General features: G+C 46.8%; 1 protein-coding gene across 1 annotated transcript; it reads right to left on the reverse strand.

Annotated features, from left to right (window-relative positions):
- Positions 1 to 3,426: 3,426 nt before the first annotated feature.
- LOC144151522 (aurora kinase A-B-like) lies at positions 3,427 to 19,060 on the reverse strand. Its single transcript, XM_077682604.1, has 7 exons — positions 18,815 to 19,060; positions 16,141 to 16,267; positions 15,071 to 15,150; positions 13,084 to 13,222; positions 10,682 to 10,830; positions 7,404 to 7,635; positions 3,427 to 3,743 (listed from the first exon to the last, which is right to left on the reverse strand). Coding segments are annotated over exons 1-7 (834 nt in total). The 5' UTR covers positions 18,817 to 19,060; the 3' UTR covers positions 3,427 to 3,638.
- Between the last annotated feature and the right edge of the window lie 306 nt (positions 19,061 to 19,366).

Here is a 19,366-nt window from a genome sequence, read left to right on the forward strand (position 1 = left end):
CTCTTTTGGGCAATTTTTTTATCCCAAAGACCCATGTGCCCCTTAATAAAAGACTGCCACTCTTTTGGGCAATTTTTTGATCCCAAAGACCCATGTGCCAACTTAATGAAAGACTGACACTCTTTTGGGCAATTTTTTTATCCCAAAGCCCCATGTGCTCCTTAATGAAAGACTGACACTCTTTTGGGCAATTTTTTGATACCAAAGACCCATGTGTCCCCTTAATGAAAGACTGACTGAGCTTCCAGCTACCAGTCTCACGTATAGCCATACAAGTCCTATTCGAGGCCGAGTGCTTTGATTGTGTTGGCAGTGCCATTACCTTCACAAGTCATCAGAGCAAGCTTCAATGGGATACAAATAACCAATGAAAATTGTGCTTGCAAAGCAAAAATAATGTTACCAAAGGTGAGAAAGAGGTCAGCTTTGGAACTGGAAGTGCTGGGATGCCACCAAACTACCCAGGAAATTCACGTGGTGCCGATGTATTAGTTCACAAGCTGGTCAGATAGGCTGCTTGGTTGTTTTCTTTTGCAGTAAATAAGTGAAAAAAAAATTAAAGCCATCCCACTCAATGTGAAAGCTGTCGGAAGTGCAAAGCAGCGATTCACCATAATGGGCTGTAGCACCGTTATCCGCTCACTGCTACCACCTAATGTAATTCAAATTTCCCGCCTTCGCAATGCTCGCGCCTCCCCTGCAGAAACTGCACAAGAGGGAGTTTTGTTGTCAGGGTTCGTACAGGCTTCAAAAGGAAAAATTCAAGGGTTTTCAAGGACTTTCAAGGACCACAAAAGACATTTTCAAGGTCCCCATCTAATGTTTTATCTGGGATTATTTATAGCTTTTCCAACACAATGCAAAAGTTTTTTATTGCACAATATCTAAGCACATTATTGCACATTTAGATAGGTGCTAACGGGTTCGTAAATGCTCCCCCAGCTTCACTTTTTTTATTTCATGGCAGGTATTTAGAGGCTTTTCTTTTTTCTTTGTGTTTTGCCGAGACTGTTTGATTTCAAAACTTAGTTAATACTGCATGCATCTCCTGCTTTGTCAGCAAGAGTATCAGCTGAAATTAAATCAAGCAAGTATTGCTTCAAGGCAGGATGAACTATGTACACGTCCAGCATGTTCACGTAAAAGCAAACGTAGATGGAGCGTATGAGGAACAGCAAACATGCAATGAGCAATCGTCCATAGACTAGATGGAAGATGCAAGATAGAGAACAGAAGCTGGCTTTCACTGGATTGTATCGTGATATAGATTGGATTGACAAGTGCCAGCTCCTAATGTTGCCTCGTAATAATGAAAGTCTACCAAACTTGTAATTTCACGCAATACACTGAAACTTGATTGTTACAATGTTTTTTTACATTTGTTAACACCCAAAATCCACGACAAACACTTTAAATTTTTGTAAAAAGACAGGGCCAATGATTCTCTCCGGAAAAATCAAGTGTTTTCAAGGACCATTTAAAAATTCCAGGACTTTCCAGGCCTTGAAATTAACACTTCTAAATTCAAGGGTTTTCAAGGACCTGTGCGGACCCTGGTTGTTTTAGGGGCGAAGCTCTTCTTGCTTGGGCCCTGTCCCGTCCCTCGCTGCTGTATACGGCACGGCACCACGATGACGATTGTGGCAGGATCCCCCTAGGGGTTGGCCAACCAAAGATTGGCCCAACCCAACAAGGAGAAGAGGAAGAAGAGGTTGTCGCTTGTCGCCTGCGAGGGTACACGACACAAGACGCTTTGCAGAAGGCGACGGCCAAGGTGGCTAAAATGTCACACACCAAATTCGCTAACTTACCCATGGAGATTCTTATCGTCCAATACATAACCACCACAAACATCGACGTCGTCGACAGGCTTGTCAACGGAGCGGTGGAAAGCTTGACGTGTAGAGTCTTTAATGATGTGCGGGCGAATGTTTCACGCTTTTACTGATAAGCATTGGAGCTTCACCCCTCTCATCATCATTCACTTCGTGGAGATGGCGGAATTTTTTTGTGCTTGCTTTTCCTTCTGCACGTGCCGGCATTGCACTGCCATTTTTTTTTTCGCTTACAACCCAACGAGCATTCCTAACTAAATGAACGCGGGTGCTGGCGGTTAATTACATATATTTTGCCTCAAATGTAGATGTATGAATAGCACCAGTGGTTCAAGAGTTTCGAACAGTTATGGCTATTTAACCCGCTTGGTTTTCGAAGCCTCTGTGGGGTGCCGCGACGACAGAACGCCGTGTGGCTCTACTTGGTCCCAGCGAGCCTCTAAAGTGCTCTGCACGTAATACTAATTGAGAGAGTGGACAAGCAAAAATAATAAGTGAAACGCCATAAAACATTAAAATTAAACGAAAATGAAATGTGGCTATGTATCAAGGCACTGTCAGGGTATAATAAGTACAAAGCAGAGAGAGGAATTTGGAAAGCTGCAGTTGTTCTGACACTCACTAGTAAATGCAGCTGGTATTCTCTGCAGCAATTGCTCAGACAGCAGTCCAGCCTCTGTGGCTTAGCGGTGGAGTCACTTGCTCCAATAAGATCTTTGGTCGAAAACCAACAAATCGTAACAATTTTCAGTAAGCGCCCCGTGTTTTGCCGTGAAAACACTCTTAAACCAATTCTATGCGTTCTTTTCATACACAACGTTATTCGTACACATCTCATTACGGAATGTCACGTTATATACATTGATTCAAATATACCATATTTACTCGAATCTAGGCAGATACGTTTTTTAAAAAAAGGCGTTTATGAAAGTCAAGGGTCAGCTTAGATTCGAGGATGCGGCCTTCCTGTTATCGCTAGACATTCAATGCCATCTCGCGGCCACAGGCTTGCAGGCTTTATTTTGCTTGTTTGAACGTTGTGAACCCAGCTCTCAGCGTTCAGTGCTTGCTTGCGTTTGTCGCCACGTGACCTCGAGAAGTGCCCGTGTTCGCGGCACAATGGCACCCACCAAGCAGTGACACTACACCGCTGCTCTTAAGAGGAACGTAGTCTTGAAGGCCGAGAGAATTTCAATCCTCCAACAGCGCGACTTCGGCGTCAATGAGAAGAACGTGCTCCAATGGCGGAAGCAGCAGAACGAACTTTTAAACTGCGCCACCAAGCGAATGGCCTTCACAGGACCCAAGAAAGGTCTGACAAAGAGGACAGCGACGAGTGAGCAATGAACACAATATGACAAGCACCGCAAGCATAATAAAGTGCATGTTCTAGTCTCAGTCCGGTACCTTTTTTCATTTGGCTTACATTAGAGGCAAGCTTTTTTTTATTTTCTGACCTTCTGAATTCCGGCCGTCGGGCAAGAATCGCCTCGATTCTAGCCCGACCTAGATTCGAGTAAATACAGCAGCAACTGCAGTGAACAGACCAATTTGTGGCTTCCAGCTGCCTGGGCAGCGTAACACACAAAGATTAGGGAAAAATGAGTTTATTTACAAAAAAGAAGATAAAAAACCATCATGGGAGCATTGGGCTAAAAATGTACTGTTCTCAAAAATTCATCAAAAGAAATTGGATCTGTACAGTCATTGTTTCTTGTGGGGCACATCTCGCGAGGCACTGAGAAAATGCTCATGTGCCGTTGTCTTCAAATAAAACAGCCCTGGTTGACACCTTCACAGGGTTCAGAACGTCTTCGACTTCACAGTCTTGTCCGCGTTTTTCTCGATCCATGGGTGGGCCAGAACTTCGTCCAGGGAGATTCGTTCTGAAGGCTTCTTTCGGAGTAGCTGGTTGAAAAGGTGGGAGAAAAAGTTAACAGCTGCAAAACAAGGCTCGAAGGTGCCGCTTTCTAAGTGAAGTGCGACCATATTTTGACTCAAGAATAAGTTTTGTTCCAATGTTGTAAGAACTGAACATTAAGGGGGGACACTGCTCTTAAAACAGCTTCTTTTAATTCTTAAGTAAACTGAGAAACTTGTCAATCTTGCTGCCTTTTTTTCCTCTGATTTCAAATATGCCATTACTTTCTGAGTCAGTCAATTAGTTACAGAGATAACGTGAGATAATTGGTTATTTTTGGAGGAACAATAGACAAAACAGTATTTGGTCATAAAAGTGTGGTCTTTACATTTTCCAATACTATGAACCCTGGTGAGTGCCATAAGAGAATCGGGTTTTTTACGCACCGCTTGGAACTAATTTCACAGCTCATTAAACCCTGGTGGTACCAGTGACAAGGAACCATTTCAAATGCCCATTTCAAACAGCAAGGTTTAATGAGCTGTTAAATTAGTTCCAAGCCGTTCATCAAAAAACCGATTCTCCTATTGCATTCACGGGGTTTTTAGCATTAAAAAAATACAAGAATTAGTTTTATGACTAAACACTGTTTTGTCTATTGTTCCTCCAAAAATGACTAATTATCTCACATTATCTCGGTAACTGGCATATTTGAAATCAGTGGAAAAAAGGCAGCAAGATTGACGAGTTTCACAGAATTTAGTTAATTAAAAGAGATTGTTTCAAGAGCCTTAGCGTTGACTAGTCATTTTGATTTGCAGCGCATTGTTACCCTTCGAAGTATTAAAAGTTGACAACCAATAGTTGACAACCTTATGTTTGACTGAAGCTTTGCAGAAAAGCCTAACTCGAGTAAGCCTCGCACAAAACTAATGTACGCCAACTCTGGTGGGTGTAGGTTACCTAAAGTGCAACACTAGTGCAATTTGATAAGCCAAAAAGAAGTTTCCTGCCAATACAGCAGCATGAGTGAAGATTACTAGGGGTGGGCGAACACTCGAACATTCGAATACAAATTGAAAACAGTCAAGCCCGACAAGGTCGAACCCGTTTACATCGAATTATCCTTTATATCAAACTATTTCTGGACAGAGTACATTTACAATGAGATTATATAGCAAAAACTATGCTTACATCGAACAAAAATACCAGCAACAACGGATATATCGAACGAGAAATACCGCAGAAGCGCCCCGCCAAGTTGGCTTTCTCTCGGGCGGGAGATGAAGTCCCGCTGGCACACCCCTCAAAGTGGTCTCGCCCGGCTGCTCGTGGGCAGCTCGCAGCTCTTTCCCTCCCTCACCTCGCTCCGTGCGGGGTAAGCAGTCGACACCCCACCTTGCAAAAAATGAGCCCGGTCCACCCGCCATGCTTTTTTTTCCCGTTAGTTGTGTTCGAGTCGTTCGTGCTTTGTGGGCTTTTTCGGATGTGTTGCTGCAGTGGCTAGTGCTAGTGTCACTAAAGAGGCTAGTTCACTAAAGAAGAACTAGCACAAAGCTGCCCAATTTCCCTTTCGCCCTGAAGCTGGCAATTGTTAATCGGAGTCAAACTTGGTGAGAAGTAGGAGGAGGAGGAGGATAGACATCTTTATTGAGGGAAAAGGTTGCGTAGACTCTCCAGGAGGTGAAGTCCTCAGTCCAGGACCCCATATGCCTTGCCAGCCGCTACAGCCCACTCCACCAGCCGAAGCTGGTCGGACAGGCATGAGCTGGACAGGGTGCGCCTCCACAGCTCGGGAGAGTTGTAAGGATTCGGCTTGGGGAAAGGGTGGGAGGGGCATCCACCAACCATGTGGAAAAGAGTGCAGTCTGCTCCACAGAAGGGGCAGCTGGGGGACGTCATTTCTTCGGAGTAGTGGCAGGCTCTTTTTGGGTGGGTAAAGGTGTTTGTTTGCAAGGCACGGTAGTGGTGTGCCTGCTCGATAGATAGGTGTCAGTGGGGTGGGGGAAGGGTGCGTCGGGCCAGGCGTAGATGTTGCGTCATTTCTGTATATGTCAGAAGGGGAGTAAATCTCTCCGAGGCGGTGTCAGCACTCCTCGTGTGGCGTGTCATTTCTCGCGCGAGGTCGTGCACCATCTCGTTCCCATTTACTCCCAGATGGGCTGGAGTCCATATGATGTGGATCTGTCGCTGCGGTGGGTGGCGGAGCAGCATTGCGCGGGCCGCAGCGTGAACGGTTCGGCCTGGAAGTGCCGCCAGGCCTGTTGGCTGTCCGTCACAACAGTAGTAGCCTGGGTAGAGGAGATGTCAAGTGCGATTGCCGCCTCTTCAGCTTCAGCTGGTGAGAGTGTTTTGACAGAGGCAGTAATAGCCTGTCCTCCTTGGGCGGGGCTTATTGCCAAGGCGAACGCTGAATAGGAGGAGTATGCTGCCGCGTCTGTGAAGACCGCGTCAGCATCTCGACTGTAGTGTCGCGAGATGGTCTACGCGCGAGCCTTACGCCGTCCACTGTGGTGTTCAGGGTAAATATTACACAGCAAGGGTTGTACTTTAACGTCCCCGACAGGCATGAGACTCTTGAGAACACTATCGAAGTAGGTTCTGGGCAGATGTCACTTAAGAAACCGCCCGAAATTGCTTCAAGTCTGCCGGCTTGTGCGTGCCAGTGATGACTGAAAATCACGAGAGCTACGAAGCCACCGCAGCTGTTGCCAAAGTGTGGAGCGGGATGTCAGAATTTCCGGGCGCTGTTGCTGGATCAACAGTCGGCGAGTTTGTGAGTGTGGATGATGGTGTCGAGACCACAGGAAAGTTTGAAAGACCACGTTGCCGAGCACAAGTGAAAGCGGCACAACGAGGAAAGCAATAACGATCCTTTGCCCACAACCTCCGAAGTGATTGGTGCACTTGCACTAGTCCGACGCTTCTTCACAAATGTGAAAGGTTGCGGCCTCAGCTGCTCAGACTCTTCACAGTGTGGAGAAGTGCGTACTGTCTCAGGCAGCAAAGTTGTTCAAGCCGAAGATGTTGGACTATTTCGTGCGAAAGTAAGGCAGTTTAATCAATAAAGTGTTTTATAAATGTTATATGCTTTTATGACATCCAATCCCTTAGCATGCTTATATCAAATTATCCCCTATATCGAACTGATAGCTGTTTTTTTGCGAGTTTGGTATAACTGGGTTTGACTGTAGTACCTCCGCAAATAAATCCATTTGCGAAACGAGTATCTACTATTCGATTTTTTACATAGTCGGGTGGATCTTCCTGGCTCTGCAAATGCAAGAGATGTCGGCGCACGCTAACGTTCTGCTGCTACACCGTCTGCCCGGCAAGTTTAATCCAAATCGCGCTTTCGACGAATGAAGCTTGCAGAGGCCATAAATTTTTTCCCGCAGCATGGAGAGATTTGCGATGGCGTCGATAAGATCTTTCCTCCATGCCGTTGACTCTGGCCGCCATTTTGAATTCTGTGACCGGATGTTTACATGTTAGAGCAGCTTCTGGTGAAGCAATCACTGCCCTCTATATGCAAGATGCACAGCTCTCTGACCCCTGCTAAAGTGCCAAACAAACACCCAACAAAGACGAGAAAGAGCCCGTCCTTGTCTTTTTCCTCCGTCGCTGTGTCTGTTTGGTGGCTTAATCAAAAGGGATAGGTTTTGCAGCTGGCCCAACTTTCTACCCTTAGCGTTAAGAGCAGTTACCTTCATGATGACGTCCCTGGCGTCCTTGCTGACGTGTGGGGGGAAGACGACGTTGCATTCCCGGATGCGCCGGTACGTCTCGTTAGTGCCCGAGGACTCAAAGGGGGGCTTGCCGACGAGGAACTCGTAGATGAGGATGCCCAGGGCCCAGTGGTCCACCCGCTCGTCGTACACCGAGCTCTGGATCATCTCGGGCGGAAGGTAGTCCAGCGTCCCGCACATGGTCTCCCGCCTGCACCCAGTCGCACATCATCTTCGGGCTAAGACGAGTACGCAGAGAACGAACCAAGAAGGCGCACAGAGAAGCGCCAGCGTTGAGTCAACCTCGCTGTTCTCAGAAGGAACTCATTTAGGATCCATCTAACAGGAAGGAAGCGAAGTTGCTGTTCCTCACCCAGGTTGAGGTTGCCAGTGACCACCAGAAAGCGGAACGAGCATCTGATAACATTTCCACCAGGGTTTGTACAGGGCTGGTAAATTGAGCACAGATTTGTCAAGGGGTGAAGGCATGGAGAAACGCTCACATATCAAGCCAAAAACAGCTCGATTCGATCGCTCGGTAGGCACAGGCAAAGCCAGACGAACCAACAAGCACTAACATGACATCTGAATGTCACTTCCAAGTCAGCATTTATTGAGACAGCGGAGGGTGCCGCACAGATTCAGTGTCACGCATGCAAGAGATGTTCCAGCTATTGGTGCATCAACCTCAGTAACACTGCAGCTGCAAACAGTGTTGTACAGGCAATATGTGCTCAGCCACTGGCCGGAACAGCATTGCGAATCAATGCACACTGTGCACGGATCAGCGTTCCTTTTTTGTTCTGTCAGCGTCCCCTCATCTCTCAGTTCTAATTTAAACTTTGGTGCTTTAAAGGGACAGACAACCACTTTTTGTCGAGTATATGTTCTCTATCCCAAATGAAAGGGCATCCCTTAAAACACCTTAACACCAAGAGGTTTTGCTGATAACGCCCTGAACTTTCTAAATCGAAATTTTTAGATCTACGAGCCGTACGTCTCCCCCCAAAAATAATCTTGGCAACCATGACATACAGCAGACCGGCAACATACTTTTGCCTGTATGCGAGACAGAGGGCGGTATTTAAAAACTTGTCCCCAGCTAAAAAATTTGAGAATTGCAGGTTTTCTTATTCCTTTTTGTGTTTTTTTTAATCGCTAGTCTATTCGGCCCGATGGCGGCATCTGTCGAGATGGACGATAGGTAGAATGCTGGCTTCATGTTGTGGAGGTCGGCAGTTCGATTCTCCTCAGGCACGTCCTTTCTTTTTTTTTTTTTAAAGCTGCCGTTACATTTTTGAAAGGTGAAAACAAATATTTCGGCAGAAGAAACGCCCCTGACGCAGGCCGAATCGTCAAAGCTCCTTCACGGGACTGTTTACTGGCAGCTGCCGTTGAATACGGGCATGGAGGTTCAGTTAGCCACACTGAGAGCAACCCAGCGGCGGCGGGCGGCGTGTGCTTAAAATTTTGAAAAGAATGTTTAAAAATACATATACAATTTAAACTTATACAAATACTTATATTAAAAGGTTTTCAATAAGTGATTGAACGTTTCAGCAGTTTCAGTAGCTACAAGGTTTGCAGGTCACGTGACCGAGACACATACCGTATTTTCGCGCGTATAACCCGCCCCTGCACACAACCCACACCCCCACTTTCAGCTCGCCGGAAGAGAAAAAAAAAAAAATCCTCGCGTATTGCTCGCACATTTGATACTGGAAAGTGCGGCTTCACGGCACAACACGCACTGCCGTGAAGCTGCACTAAAGGAGAAACCCCGCGTATTATCCGCACCTCTATTTTGCCACAGAAATTTTCGCATTTTCGGTGCGGGTTATACGCGCGACAATACAGTATTGTAGTGTCAAGTTTCTACACTACAAACCGCCATCCTCATACCTGCCAATCTGGGGACTTCGAAAATCGGGAGGTTCACAGCAAGAGGGGGGGGGGGGGGGGCGGGGGGGCATTTTTTTAATGCAGCACGTGCGATGTCTAGTCTATATACAAGATTCATCTTTCGTTTTTAACTAGGTTTAGCACGACAGCATACTTTCAACCCGCCCACATTTCTCTACATAGTAGGTTGCCACGACAGGGTAAAGCTGCAATGCGGTGTCGTTGCTGCCGTCAACTGCAAGCGCGAAAACACGAGGCTTCAGGCTTTCCACCATCGCACCTTGTGCCTCTGTAGCCATTTCACCGACAATGGCCGTTGTCTTCGTTCTGCTGCACCCGTAGCACTTCGCCTCTTCGCACTCGAGAAACATCTTGCGCAGAAGTGGCCCAACCTCCGCACGCACAACACTGTCTTCATTGCTGTTGCTTTGATGCTTAGTGGTCGCCAAAGGCAGCTTTAAGTCTCCTTTGCCGCCGTGGGCCACGCTCACGTCGCATGCGCAAGTCGCGCAAAATCCGAACTGTTCGCTTTTCCTGAACGGCACGAAACACAAGAATTTTGAAGTATAACACTTCAAGAAACATTGTAAATACTTCTTCTTAGGTTTCGACGACGCCATGATGTCAAGAGAGCTGTGAAAAGAAGAATGTTACTACGTTCAGTCCTCAACACATTGTCCCGACCACATGTGAACAAACTTAGGCTTGTACACTCCATGCACACAAACGGCTTGGATCCCCATCCGACTTCGGCTAGCTACCCAGCTCATGATGGCAATCCCAATGCGGCCGTGCTGCATAACGCAGTTTTTTTTTTTTTTTTCGAGATGGGGGTTGGGGCCGTTTATCGGGAGATTTTTGGCTATGCCCGTACAATCGGGAGAATAGGTAAGAAATCGGGAGCCTCCCGGGTAAATCGGGAGAGTTGGCAGGTATGCATCCTACAGATTTCGGAAAGATTGGTGCTAAATTGAAATAATTTCCGCCAATTTGTTTATAAATTGCCCGTGGTTACTCGACTTTATAAAACGCTGGCTTTGATACGAGCTAGAGAACATGTATGCGACAAAAATTGGTGGTCCGTCCCTTTAACATGCTGATGCTACACCTGGGATACGAGGCACGCCATAGTGGAAGGTTCCCGATTAATTTCGACGACCTGGGGCTGTCCAACGTGTGCCAAATCTTGAGGTACAACCATTTTCCCTTTGCTGTCATCAGAAAAGCAGCCCCCACAGCTGGCACCGAAGCCACATCCTTGGACTCAATGGCACAGCGTCTCAGCCACGGAGGCACCACGGCGGGTCATCCCTCAGTTCTAACCATGCACAACGAACCACCAGCAGGCCGCCTACCTGGACGACGGGGCGTGCACGGACCAGCCAAAGTCGGCAATCTTAATCTCCCCGTGGTATCCCAGGAGCAAGTTCTCGGGCTTGATATCTCGGTGGATGACCTTCTGCGCGTGGCAGAACTTGAGGGCGTGGCACAGTTGGTAGATGTACTGCACAAGGGAAGGACTTCAATGTACATGCGTGTCCAGTTAGGCTTCTCTGCAATGGAAATGGAACACAGCATCTTTGCTGACAGAACGACGCCCATACTCGATATGCGGCCTAAGAAAACATTCCGACCCCTGGCTATAAAACATGGCAGATGTCTGCGCATTCAAAACAATGCTGCTTGTAGAAACTATTTGAACTGACACTCATGAATGTACAGGTTCCACGATCTCACCATGTAAGTGCTTCAATACAGTCATCCCTTTGAAAAAAACATTGTTAGAGTTCACCAGTTTCTTGAGCACATTTCGTCTAAAGGCATGAATATACAATTTATGTAACAAACAAGTGCGCACGCTTTCGAGGGAGCTCGCTACAGACGACTTCGCTCGCATATAAAACCCAGGAAAAAGTAGTTAAGACGTGTCACAACTTATGGCGATGACAGTGCAAATATTTCTCTGTCTTTGCAGTATCTTTGCAGTAACTTCTTCACTATGCTATTTTTTTCCTCGCATAAAACCTCACTAGCTAGACACAAGGGCAGCTATCTTCTACACAGCTACAGCCTCGAATGGCCCAGGAAAGACATCAGAAGGGAACAGGGGTGGAAGCAGGGTCTAGCTTTTTGGAGCAGGCACGGGAGCAGCAAAAATCTTATTTTGGAGCAGCTTTGGAGCAGCAAAAATCCCATTTTGGAGCAGGTTTGGAGCAATTTAGGGGCTACTTCGGAGCACTTTTGGAGCACACTGACGGCCTTAAATAGTGCGGCTGAGCGCACTTTTAAGAACAACTAATCCAAAAACTGCATGAAAAATAGAATTGGCCAGAATTATTTAGAAGGAGCGCAATAAATTAAATAGGAGCTGGCACCTTGATATTACCCTTTACTCAGGACTGAAACCTGCTTTTTGCCAATTCCTTTAAATGTAGCGAATTTTTGGCCTTTATTTGCATAATAATCAACACTATGTTACTAACAGTGGCTGCTTTTTTAATTTTTTGGGAAAGTAGTTTCGAGCTAAAACAATCGCGTGCAGTGCGCCGCCCCGCTGCCGCCGTCACCGCAACCGTGAAATCAGGCGTCATGAATGTGCCCTACCCGAGCGGCGCTCGCCGAGAGAGAGAGAGAAAATGACTTTATTGAGAAATAAATATCCTGCGGAGGTGGGTTCAAGTGCGACGCAGCGCACCCCCACCCCGACTATACTGTCGTCCTCGCGACGATGCCTCGGCCCGGGCTTCTGCGCGGGCGGCGCCACAAAGGTCTCCGTTCCCCTCGCCTGCGCCTCTGCCGGCTGAGAGCCGCCTCGAGCCGCTGGATTGTCTTTCGCTGTGTTTCGTACTCGTGAGAGTTCATATCCCAACACAAAGACGGGCACCGTACAATATGATGCCGTATTCGCAGCAAGCTGCCGCCGCCGCTGCCGCGTCGACCGAGAAGGCAGGCATCATAGGCAGGCAAAGGTAGGCAGCGAACGAAGATGGCGATTTCACGACGCCTCATTCCGTAATAGACGCGAAGGCGAAAGCGGGCACGGCATCCAATCAAGACGCCCGCTTTCGCGGTCGAGTCGGGCCTCGTCGGCGCGCGAACGAGTACGGCGGCTGTGTGGCGCGCTGCACGCAACTGTTTTAAAGGAAAGTGATAGCGGCCGCCGCAACACTCTAAAGGAGCGTGCGCATGCGCTCAGTATCGCAGAAAAGCCCTTCGCGCGGAAGCTCGCGTCGTTGCGGTTCTCGGTTCGTGCAGGTTCCGAAAAATTAGACTTCAATCACCACAGTAACTGCGTATTCGCGCAAAAATAGTAATTATAAAAAAACTACTGATGCGAAGAATGTGCGACGGGGTCGTTCGTCTTACTTCGAGCAGCTGCAAACTCCAGAGGCCATGCCTCAAGTTACATCACTAGATAACTGTTCAAAGTACTTTTACTCATGCTGGTGAAAGCCTTCCGGGAAAGCCGCGGCGATAACAACGTTGCGATACACTCCACGAGGAAACCACGAGTGCACCGAACTGCCGTGGCTATGGATGCGGCGTGGATGCGGCTGCGTCTATTGCGTAGCCAGCGCTGTGTTGCCCGGACGACGACAAGACTTGGCTAAATTTGGCGTTTTATGCTCTCAATGGACAATAATTGTGCAAATTGCCGTTTCTGCGCAGCTTGGCGCAGCAGGGCAAATTGGCGCACAATGGCGCAATTGGCACAGCAGTTCCACCCCTGAGGGAAGGAATGAATAAGAGCCCCCACCGTGGCAGCGCGCTGGTCCGTGAAGTACTTGGCACTGGTGAGCTTCCGGTACAGCTCCCCCTGGGGTGCATACTCCAGGATGAGGTAGACTCGTGTGTCGTCGTGGAACCAGTTGTACAGGCACAGGATGTTCGGGTGCCTGCAGGAACGTTGGCGACAAGGGGCATTACCGTCAAACACTGCCCACCACTCCACAGCAGGGAGCACTCTGTTGTCCACCGACAGACATCAGCACGAAGCAATGCCAACTGCAATAACGGGCAGCTTGTGGGAGTTGAAACTGTGGCTATGCGAGAATTTTTTTTTTGGCCTGCACTGTTTTGCAAAGTGTTAAAGCGAAGATTTTTACGTTTCAGTGATGGCGACTGACCCATCACCAAAACGCACAGCAGGAAAGCCAACTTTACACAATGGGCTTCACAAAACAATGGTGGTGATGATAAGCGAAGGAACATCAAGCACCTCAAGAAAACGCTTCCCGAGGTTGGAACCGAACCTGGATCCCTTGTGCAGGGGTGAGACAGCTGAATCAGATTTGGGAGCAGTTTTTGGAGCAGCGAAATCTCGATTTTGGAGCAGAAGAACCTTGATTTGGAGCAGAAGAACAACATTTATTGTGTCACCCTAGGAGCCTAAAAAGTCAAATTTTTGGCAACTCACATTCACTTTTTCATCTGTTTTGAACGTACATAACACTGAAACAGCCTTTCAATAAAGTTTTTTCTACCAGAGTATCACAAGGTACGAGCTGCACTACATAGATAGCAGGGAGCGCCGTTGAGAATATCAAATTGAAAAACTAAGCAATTGTAAGACATTTTTATTATTATGTGAATGTCGAAATTATTATTTTTGTAATCCCAGACTGGGCTTTACACACAAGTGTAGAGCCACGGCAAAAGGTGTGCAAAGCGAGGTTAGCAACCTCCCTCTTGTCATTAAATTTCATGTCAGATGGAAGCTGTAATGGCAAGACCGCCCAACCTAATCAGCCTCCTCAAGAACAATTCAGATGTACGCGGTGCTCTCCATGAAGAAACTCGGCAGAAAAGGTTGTTTTGCTCACCTGGCTGTTTACATTACAAACTTTAAGGGAGAAGAAAAAAACATCGTGTGAAAAGTATAGATACCCAAGAAAGTTTGAACTAACACGTGACCATCGCACTACTCCCCAGTTTGGACAACTAGGCAGCAATTTGAAAATGCAATTAACACATTCAGGGCAAGTTTTTTTTCCCTCGGCTCTTCAGGTTGACCTAAACTACATTACCAGTGACGACGATCCCGTGGGTAAGAATAGAAAGCATTCCAAATGATGCATACGTTTAGAGTTCCGGGAATGATTGTGAGAGTTGGTTGATTAGTGATTTACAGTCATAGTTGGTAATGTGGGACTATGGTGGATCAAAACAAATTGTTGTAAATAAATTGTAAATTGTTGTAAATATGTAAATGAACGAATGGCAGCCTACCATTGTCCCTGAAGAAGAAAGTGTACGACAGCTGCATCTTACCGATACTCACCTACGGGGCAGAAATTTGCAGGCTCACTAAGAGGGTTCAACTTAAATTGAGGACGGCTCAGCACGCAATGGAACGAAGATGATAGGCGTAACACTAAGGGACAAGAAGAGAGCAGAGTGGGTCAGGGAACAAACGCGTGTTAAGGACGTATTAGTAGAAATTAAGAAATGGGCGTTGGGAGGACATGTAATGCGAATGCAAGATAACCGTTGGCCATTAAGGGTAGCAGAGTGGATCCCTAGAGAAGGCAAGCGTTGCAGGGGGTGGCAGAAAGTTAGATGGGCAGATGAGATCAAGAAGTTTGCAGGGATAAATTGGTCACAGTTAGCGCAGGACCGGGGTAATTGGAGATTAATGGGAGAGGCCTTTGCCCTACAGTGGGCCTAGATAGGCTGGTGGTGGTGATGATGATGATGATGAAAAACTTCTGAGAAAGACCGTACAGGACAGAGTGGTGTCCCACCTGAGATGCGACTGGATCTCCACCTCCCTCCTCAGCTGGTGTTCCACATTGTTCTTCTGGAGCTGAGACTTGAACATCACCTGCGGTGGAAATATCGCCGTCTAGTATGGCCCACCCCGCAGAACTCCTTCCAGACACAAGCCATTCAAGCGAAGTTATACCTAGACAGGATATTCGACACGCTCAGGCAGGACACAATATCTTCAATCTCGTAACTCAGCGATGAGTTGCAAGCTGCAATTAATACAGGCATGCTGCTTCCATGAAAGAAAAAACATGGAAGTTCCCTCACTGGGGTTGGATGAAAGCGAGGGAGAATTTAATTTATGTTAAGTAATCGGCATAATTGAGAAAGGCATGTAAAATATACACAGCTTGCTTTATTTATTTGGTCGGGTCTATTATCCCGGCAACCGTGAGAATTGCCGTCAGAAATTTCTCACGGCAGTCGCCTCTCATTGGCTAAGAACGCCACCCGGAGATTCTACAGGATAAATATTCCCTAAAAAGCCATGTTTCCAGCTGCCCCTGTAGCGCTGTGGTATAGTACTGGGTTTTAATCGAGAAGGTTCAGGTTCGAGTCTGACATTATTGCAGTGCAATGCGATGTTTTTTTATTTCCGGTTATCGTGATTTTGTTAATACTTCTTTTTTACTCTGGTTTTTACAATATCAAAAGGTCGACGTACAGGACGTCTAAGATGGGTTGAATTACGTTTAATATAGGTTGGGTTCGGTGTCGTTGGGCTGGGTGAGATTAGGTCTGCTGCAGGTTGGCTGGATTTGGGTAGCTTATGACGCGTTCGGTAAGGCACGTTTTGTTAGGTTACGTTGGGACGTAATAATATTCAGCAAATTTTAAGCCAGCCAGCTTTTTGGAAACTGCCATGAGATTAGACACAGCCTATTTATTTATCCAAATTCTGAGCACATGAGCCATGTAACTCACACCCTAGCACTTCTTGGGTTACCCCCAACTGAAACAAATTGTTCAACACTGAATGGGTCATAAAGAACTTCTTAGAACCATACCACTTGGTGTAAAGCCACTCGGCACCTTCAGACCTTACCTTGAGGGCAACAAGGTACTGAGTTGTCTTTTCTCGGGCCAGGTAGACATTCCCGAACTTGCCCTTGCCAAGCGGTCGGCCAATCTCGAAGTCATCCAGGCACCAAGTCTTCACATTTGGTATCGCCCTGCAATGAAAGCGGAAGAGTGCGATTGGAAACGTCCTGCCATAACCTCTCCGAATTTAAATCCAAGGGTACTAAACGAAAGGCAATTTGCAGACCTCTGCCTTTTCAGAAAAAAAAAAAAAAAAGCACCCATAATAAGGACCAAGGAGGGGACAAAACGAAGTTTATAAAACGTACTTCACCACTGTTCCAGGGGCAGAAGAAAATATTTGCACCAGACATCCACAAATTGTTGTAAAAAGGCTCTACTCTGCAGGTTGAATCTCGTATCTGTAAATTACAATGTGAGCCACGACAGCTGCCTTTGGTGCTGTCCGCATGGCTGTCTGCAGAGTCATGGTCAGAAGTCGGGAAAGCGGTTAAACCCCCGTGGAATCTATGGCCAGGGGGCAGAGGAGATTTTGTGAACTCTTTAGAATGAATGGGAAAGTTAAATGCCAACCCCCCCCCCCCCTCTTTTAGGCGCATCACTGCTTTCGGCCCGACACCGCGGACCGGCCCGACCGGTTTTTTTAAACAGCGGGCCAGTTGCCGGTCCATACTTGAAACCGGCCGTCATTGGCCGGTTTTTTGGCGTGTGTGCCATGATTATGCCCGTTTTGGCGTTTTATAAGCGTCAATTCAACAGCTAAGACGACAAACATGTGTCGACAAGCTGCGCAAAGACACGCGAGCAGAGAAAATACCCGGGCGAGTGCGCTGTCTGAGATCGGTCGCGGAATAAATGGTCCCAACTTCAAACTAGGAAGAAATGGTCCCACCACCATTGCTCGCATGCATGAGCGCCTGTATGAGTGAAGGAAGGGGGTCAATGTATTTATATTTATATGTTTGTATTTGTGCACAATGTATTTTGCATCTGTTGATATATAATATATTTGCTGAGGCTAAATTTACTTGAGTGAAATGCGGTATACAAATTTTTTGCCGCACATGTACGTCCTCGCGTGCTTCCTTTACTCGCCTTTTTTTGTTGTTGTTATTCCGAATACCAGGCAAACCAGTGGCAGACATTTCAATCAAAATCAGCGTGTACTAGGCAGCCCTCGGCCGGTGTTTGAAGCGAATACAATAACGGGCTGCCATAATTTTCTCATGTAGTGGCTCTAAGTGTACTCGCTTCGGTAACAATTCTTTGCTTGAGATGGAGCTCATTGCCCTCTTTAGAAGAAATTTGTCGTGGTGCTGACTGTCCCGACAGCCTGGCTTGACCAGCAGCTCAGCCGATGCTCGCGATCAGATGTCCGCATGTCTCGAGGCTGTGCCTGTCACCAACCTCGCTTACTAGCGGCGTTTCGCGACAGGTGCGGCTTCCTGGAACACTGCCGTACTCACAAACTATCTTTTTAAACGGGAAGGTTGCGTTAAGCATGGCCGTGCGTGAAATAGTTGCAGTGACTGAGAAAACTTCCGAGGGGGAGCGGGGGGCAGAGAACTCACTACGCACGCACCCGTAAAGTGCTTGCTCACAAGAAACTAATGGCGCTTCTTTCTGAGGAATGTCTGTACGTATTCTGTAAATCATGGATGGAGCCGCATGTTTCCCACATGTCTTCTTTTTTTTTTTCCCTGTGTTTACGAGTAGCACAGTTATTGGTTGTAGAGTGACAAAGCAGACAATTGAAATAACGACATTTCGATAAACCAAAAAGTCGAAAACAGAAAAAATGAAAACATTACAAAAATCCAATAACGGAAGAGAGAGAAGTAATAAATAAGAATATGCGTCTTCAACGTATAAAAACGGTTAGACAAAAATAAAAAAAGGCCGAAAAAAAAAAAAAACGGTGGAAATACGAATAAAAAAATTCCCCAACTGGGCCAATCGTGTAATGCCCTGCACTAGCACAAAAAAGCATGGTTGGCAGAAATACCGCGTTTAATCGTTACAATAGCGTGAATTGAGATAATCGGTTTAACGGAATCTGAAGAACAAAGAAAACAAATTAAAAACTGAAATTATAAACTGCACTCAAGCAAGATGCAACAAATTTGAACAGAGAACCCAGGCGAGTTTTATGGAATCATTTTGCCTGAAGAGGTGCCTGGGACCATTTGTTCCGGGACCACAAGTTCCGGGACCATTTGTTCCTACTTTCGAGTTGGGACCATTTGTTCCGGGACCATAAGTTCCGAAACCATTTGTTCCTACACCCGTCTGAGATGGAGGGAGACCTAAGGGAGGATCAAAACAACGAAATGCTGCCGCCGCGGTCAGCAATTGCGCTTACTTTGCACATACAGAGCAATAACCAAGCTCTCAATTACTTTCAGCACAAACGTTATGTTGATTTCTCTCTAAGGAAACGCTAGAATAAATGACACTGCATGTGAAAAACATGGCGTCTTTTTTTCAACACAAATTAAACACGCCCCACCTCCACCGAAGGGCCGGTTTTTTTTTTCGGGAAAAGGTGGCAACCCTACGGCCAGGGCCCCGTTTTGGGGGCCCACAATCGTGTTTCAGACTCTCAATCAGGAGTAAAAGTCCGAAGAAACGAAGTCGACAGAGCTGCAGGGAGCCTCGTATTCGCGGAGCATACTTACATCACGAAATTGAGTTTTCTTTGTCCTAGCTGGCGAAGTGCCGGTCACCCCACGCCGTCAGTGGAAGCGGGCACCGGAACGAGCAAGGCGTAGCCACCTGCGACAGTTCTTGAGCCCACGGGACAGCGCCAAGGCTTACCGTCGCTAAGCACAACGCAAAAACCGGCGACCACTGTCAGAGAACCGCGAATCACTTGGAAATGCCCGCACCAACGGATTCGAATTTGCTGCGCCGGTTACCGACCGCCACATTTCAGCCGAGCACCAGGGGTCGCCGCGATTGTAACTGCTAAGTTGGCTTTGTTGGCATTTGAAATATTAAAATTCTTTAAATTTAAGAATATTGTTTGTGAACAACCAAAAACTAAAACAAACAATAAATGTTTTGTATACATGTAACAATAGGTTTCGATTTCGATTCAAAATTTTGTAGCAGCGTGTGTTTGTAGCAGCAGTTAGGCCATTGCCTAACAAAGGAGAATTTTTAAAAGATTTGTATTAACAAACCGCTGGCTTTTTGAGTGCGAACAAGCAGCCGTTCCTCGAAAGTAC

Source organism: Haemaphysalis longicornis, unplaced genomic scaffold (assembly GCF_048455015.1).
Source record: "Haemaphysalis longicornis isolate Haplotype H1 unplaced genomic scaffold, Haemaphysalis longicornis Haplotype H1 scaffold_9, whole genome shotgun sequence".
In the NCBI taxonomy this organism is placed as follows: Eukaryota; Metazoa; Arthropoda; class Arachnida; order Ixodida; family Ixodidae; genus Haemaphysalis; species Haemaphysalis longicornis.

What these genes read in the sequence shown, in the direction of transcription:
- LOC144151522 (XM_077682604.1), bottom strand. An exon ending in AGTACCTTGTTGCCCTCAAG is followed by an intron (nt 15,151 to 16,140) that starts GTAAGGTCTGAA and finishes TTTCCACCGCAG; the next exon opens with GTGATGTTCAAGTCTCAGCT. An exon ending in CCAGGGACGTCATCATGAAG is followed by an intron (nt 3,744 to 7,403) that starts GTAACTGCTCTT and finishes CTTTTCAACCAG; the next exon opens with CTACTCCGAAAGAAGCCTTC.